The sequence below is a fragment of the Myxocyprinus asiaticus genome, chromosome 11 (genome assembly GCF_019703515.2).
Source record: "Myxocyprinus asiaticus isolate MX2 ecotype Aquarium Trade chromosome 11, UBuf_Myxa_2, whole genome shotgun sequence".
Taxonomy (NCBI): domain Eukaryota; kingdom Metazoa; phylum Chordata; class Actinopteri; order Cypriniformes; family Catostomidae; genus Myxocyprinus; species Myxocyprinus asiaticus.
In genome coordinates, this window is record NC_059354.1 from 8,360,340 (window position 1) to 8,366,339 (window position 6,000).

Here is a 6,000-nt window from a genome sequence, read left to right on the forward strand (position 1 = left end):
CTTCAAGGTGTAAGCTAGTTTCATCATCGACACATAAGAGTGTTGCAACAGACAATTCTGTACCGCATTCAAATGGGATTCGTGATCCCCGCCGCATATCTCACTGGTTCACAGGCTCATTTAAAATAGTCTGTGCAGTTGAGACCAGTCTGTGAATTATCGCACCTGCTCTGCCCTCGTGCTGCTATGATTAAACTGTGTGGATAATTGATCCGTGTGGCGCTATTTCATTCCACTTCTGAAGTAAAATGCGCTCCAAAACATAGAGATGACAGGGGAAGGCTCATTTATATTCACGAGGAAAGCGCTAACTGATTGATCAGTGAAACGTTGCGATCCCCTGCCAACCTACGTTTCAGAAATGAGCTTGCAGGCCACTTGAAATTAAGTGAGTTTGACACGTGTTGTTATGCGGTGACGTCACTGTAAATGCATGTGTATGTGTGTGTGTGTGTGTGTGGTGGGGTCTCTTGCGTGGTGTAGAAAGCGCACAGCTGACTGGGGCTGGCAAGCATTATGTTGTGTCAAAAATACTGAATTAACCATGTGAAATTCCAACAACGGTGCAAAATGCATACAGGGGAAACACTGGCTTTAATATTATAGTAAAATATTTTTGTCCTAAATTCTTCCCTTTCACACGTTATTTGAAGGCTCTCCTGATTAAACCCACCATTTCTCATGCAGGAAGAGCTTTGAGATTCTGTTGAAAATATGCTTCTTCATCACAGAAATAGCAAATGAAGATTTTTAGAAGAATATTTCAGCTCTGTAGGTCCATACAATACAACTGAATGGTGATGAAAAATCTGAAGCTTCAAATATCACATAAAGGCAGCATAAAAGTAATCCATAAGACTCCAGTGGTTTAAATCCATGTCTTCTGAAGCAATCAAATCGGTTTTGGGTGAGAAACAGACCAAAATGTAACTCCTTTTTCACTGTACACCTCGCAAATTCAGTCTCCAGACACAATCATGATTTCAAGCTTGATTACACTTTCTAGTGTTTGCCGCATGCAGAGTGCTAGATGACGCTACAGGAAGTGTAATCGAGAAAATCATGGTCACCAAGGAGACTGCTGTCTAGATTTATATTGAAAAAGGAGTTATATTTTGGTCTGTTCTCACCCAAAATCGATTAGATCGCTTCAGAAGACATGGACTGAACAACTGGAGTCATATGAATTACTTTTATGCTGCATTGGTGCTTTTGGAGCTTCAAAGTTTTGGTCACCATTCACTTGCATTGTATGGACCTACAGTGCTGAAATATTCTTCTAAAATCTTCATTTGTGTTCTGCAGAAGAAAGTCATACACATCTGGGATGGCGAGAGGATGAGTAAATGATGAGATAATTTAGAATTTTTAGGTGAACGATTCCTTCAAGGAATTAGTGTTAAAAGCGCTTGCCATACTGTTCCACCTTAAAAGCTCATTACAGTTCCACTTCCGTTTTTAGTCTCATCTCAAAGCCGTTGACCTCTGAATAATAATATCACAATCTTGACTTACATGTCGTTGTTTGTATTGTTGTCACATTCTGCTAATATTCCGACATTCAAGAAAAAGACATTTAAGAAAAGTGACATTTAAGGTGGAGCGGAACCGAAGAACAACAAAGCAAGTTCAGTGTGGTCGAACGCCCTTTATGTGTTTATCTGAGATCAGTTTGACACGATCACATCTATAACACTGATTCAGACAACACGGGCCTCAACATTGCCTATATGATCATATCGCAACAACAAATGAATCACGGATCACTTGCTCACTAGTTCTCGTCAAAGAAAAGTGAGGAGAAAGGCACATGATCTCATTTTCATCATCATATAAGCAACTTACCCAAAGACACATCAATCAGGAGGGAAAAACGAAGTGCAAAGCAGCAAAGCGCGTTCATGTTTCCATACAGTGATGATTTAAAGTCTTCACAATGTCCACATCGCGCTGAGTGACTGATTTGAGTTGCGATTTGTTGGTATCGACATGTTTCCTCCGACGTGCAGGGGGCGTGGCATAGTAATGCGGACGCGATCTCTGACTGGCCAGTTGACGAAGCTTCTTCTTCTCTTGGTTTTTTGGCGGATCGCAAACGACTTTTAAAGGTGCAAGAGTGTGTATCACCATGTCACTTAGCTCATATTCTATTATTCAATCTAGTGCATTTTAAAAAGATAAAAAAGTGCCCTCCTGACCTCTCTTACCCCTTCTTCCTCCCCTTCTGTTCCCAGTAACCCTTTTAGATCCCACGGCTGTCCTGTTTCTCTTACTTTGTCATTTAAGTTTCTTCTGTCAGATTAATATATGGAACAATGCATGATGACATGATCTACATTTTCTTTATCTCCACAGTTAGCACACTTATTACTATTTCTTTTCCCTAGAACAGCCAATGTACTATTTAATCCTGAGTGATCTAGTCTGAGTCATGTTATTATTATTTCCTCTCTTCTGTTCTTTTCTTTATAGATCTTTATTTTAACTGATTTTTGAATTTTATAATATCTCATTCCTTTCAAATCTTCATCCCACTTTTCCTGCCAAATCTCCATACCTTTATTCTTAATCAGGGCTTTTCCTTCTCCTTTTCCTAATGTAATTGATATTGCAATTTCCTTTTGTAAGGCTTTTTTTGCAAGCAAGTCAGCACCCTCATTTCCTTTCAGACCCTCATGAGCTGGCACCCAACAAAACTGCACATCAATACCATCTCTATGGATGCTAAACAAATTTTGAAATAGTTCTATGATAAGATCTTCTCTATCACTTTTCCTCGATTGGATGCATCCCAAAACAGCGATTGAATCAGAGCATATGACCACCCTGTCTGGTTTAACCTCTTCAACCCATTCCATTGTAACCCTGTTATAATTGCCACTAATTCTGCTGTGTACACTTATAAATAATCAGAAAGTCTTTTAGCTATGGATATTTTAAACTCAGGAATGTATACACCGATTCCCACACCCCCTTGCTTATTTTTTGAGCCATCTGTGTAAAGTTGACGAAGCTTCAGCTCACTGAATAATAAATGGTGAAAGATTGCGCAACACAAGACTGCTCTTCAGACGGTTCTAAAAGAGATTCTTTCAAAGTTTAAACATTTTCCATCATTTTTTTACTTGTCCTGTGGCATCTGAATTACAAAACATTTACCATTTATCATATAAAGACCTTTCTGACCAAATTTATTTAAAGAATTGTCAAATTGTTTGGCAGATACAGGCCAATGACATTTTGGGGTTTAGCTCATTATGAATGATTGACCTGAATCTAGAAACTGATATCTAAATATTACACCTTTATACACAACCCATATAGCAATCTGAGAACAAACAAAAAATTAATGAATGAATGAACATTACATTTATATAGCACTTTTCTGACACTACGCTCAAAGCGCTTTACACAGTGAACAGGGGACTCTCCTCAACCACCTCCAGTGTGCAGCATCTACCTGGATGATGTGTCGGCAGCCATAGTGCACCAGTACTCTCACCACACACCAGCTATTCGTGGAGAGGAGAGAGTGAAGTGATGCAGCCAATTAATGGATGGGGATTATTAGGAGGCCATGATCAATAAGGGCCATGGGGGGAATATGGCCAGGACACTGGAGTTACACCCCTACTCTTTACAAGATGTGTCCTTAAATCCTAAATTGAATCCAACTGCAGTCTCAATTCATAATTGCACAACAGGTGATCAAGAAAGCGGAAATTCAGCTTGATTGTGCTTTGGGTGGTAAAAGTCCTAAAATATCCTATAATCAGAATCAGAATAAGCTTTATTGCCAAGTATGCTTACACATACAAGGAATTTGTCTTGGTGACAGGAGCTTCCAGTGCACAAACAATACAACAACAAGACAGAGATAATAATAAAATAATTAAGAATTGAAAAAAAAAATATATATATATATATATATATAATAATAATAATAAATTGAAAATAAGGTATACATAGAATACACAATAAGACAATATACATTATATATATATATATATATATATATATATATATATATATATATATATATATATATATATATATATACACATATATACATACACAAACACACACTATATATATATATATATATATATATATATATATATATATATATATATATACACACACATACATACATACATACACAAACACACTTACATACACATATATGCATATATATATATATATATATATATATATATATATATATATATATATATATATATATATACGCACATACACATACCTACATAAACACAGACACACACATACATACATACACACATATACAGTTGTGCTCAAAAGTTTGCATACCCTGGCAGAAATTGTGAAATTTTGGCATTGATTTTGAAAATCTTGTATTTAAGGATAGTGATCATATGAAGCCATTTATTATCACATAGTTGTTTGGCTCCTTTTTCAATAATAATGATAACAGAAATCACCCAAATGGCCCTGATCAAAAGTTTACATACCCTTGAATGTTTGGCCTTGTTACAGACACACAAGGTGACACACACAGGTTTAAATGGCAATTAAAGGTTAATTTCCCACACCTGTGGCTTTTTAAATTGCAATTAGTGTCTGTGTATAAATAGTCAATGAGTTTGTTAGCCCTCACGTGGATGCACTGAGCATGCTAGATACTGAGCCATGGGGAGCAGAAAAGAACTGTCAAAAGACCTGCGTAACAAGGTAATGGATCTTTATAAAGATGGAAAAAGATATAAAAAGATATCCAAAGCCTTGAAAATGCCAGTCAGTACTGCTCAATCACTTATTAAGAAGTGGAAAATTCAGGGATCTCTTGATACCAAGCCAAGTTCAGGTAGACCAAGAAAGATTTCAGCCACAACTGCCAGAAGAATTGTTCGGGATACAAAGAAAAACCCACAGGTAACCTCAGGAGGAATACAGGCTGCTCTGGAAAAAGATGGTGTGGTTGTTTCAAGGAGCACAATACGACGATACTTGAACAAATATGAGCTGCATGGTCGAGTTGCCAGAAAGAAGCCTTTACTGTGCCAACGCCACAAAAAAGCCCGGTTACAATATGCCCGACAACACCTTGACACACATCACCACTTCTGGCACACTGTAATTTGGAGTGACGAGACCAAAAATAGAGCTTTATGGTCACAACCATAAGCGCTATGTTTGGAGAGGGGTCAACAAGGCCTATAGTGAAAAGAATACCATCCCCACTGTGAAGCATGGTGGTGGCTCATTGAGGTTTTGGGGGTGTGTGAGCTCTAAAGGCACAGGGAATTTTGTGAAAATTGATGGCAAGATGAATGCAGCATGTTATCAGAAAATACTGGCAGACAATTTGCATTCTTCTACACATGGGACGCACTTGGACTTTCCAGCACGACAATGACCCTAAGCACAAGGCCAAGTTGACCCTCCAGTGGTCACAGCAGAAAAAGGTGAAGGTTCTGGAGTGGCCATCACAGTCTCCTGACCTTAATATCATCGAGCCACTCTGGGGAGATCTCAAACGTGCGGTTCATGCAAGACGACCAAAGACTTTGCATGACCTGGAGGCATTTTGCCAAGATGAATGGGCAGCTATACCACCTGCAAGAATTTGGTGCATCATAGACAACTATTACAAAAGACTGCACGCTGTGATTGATGCTAAAGGGGGCAATACACAGTATTAAGAACTAAGGGTATGCAGACTTATGAACAGGGGTCATTTCATTTTTGTCTTTGTTGCCATGTTTTGTTTTATGATTGTGCCATTCTGTTATAACCTACAGTTGAATATGAATCCCAAAAGAAATAAAAGAAATGTGTTTTGCCTGCTCACTCATGTTTCTTTAAAAATGGTACATATATTACCAATTCTCCAAGGGTATGCAAACTTTTGAGCACAACTGTACATACAGTGGCATGCAAAAATGTGGGCACCCCTGGTCAAAATTTCTGTTGCTGTGAATAGTTAAGTGAGTAGAAGATGAACTGATCTCCAAAAGGCAT

At 38.0% G+C, this 6,000-nt stretch overlaps 1 protein-coding gene across 3 annotated transcripts in view; it reads right to left on the minus strand.

Moving 5' to 3' along the window:
• il10rb (interleukin 10 receptor, beta) overlaps positions 1–2,006 on the minus strand; it is a 55,509-nt gene extending 53,503 nt beyond the window's left edge. For all 3 annotated transcript variants that reach the window (XM_051709828.1, XM_051709830.1, XM_051709829.1), the window contains exon 1: positions 1,846–2,006. In XM_051709828.1, coding sequence (XP_051565788.1) covers positions 1,846–1,903 — 58 coding nt within the window. In that variant the 5' untranslated portion in view covers positions 1,904–2,006. The remainder of the gene's footprint in view (positions 1–1,845) is intronic.
• Positions 2,007–6,000: the final 3,994 nt, after the last annotated feature.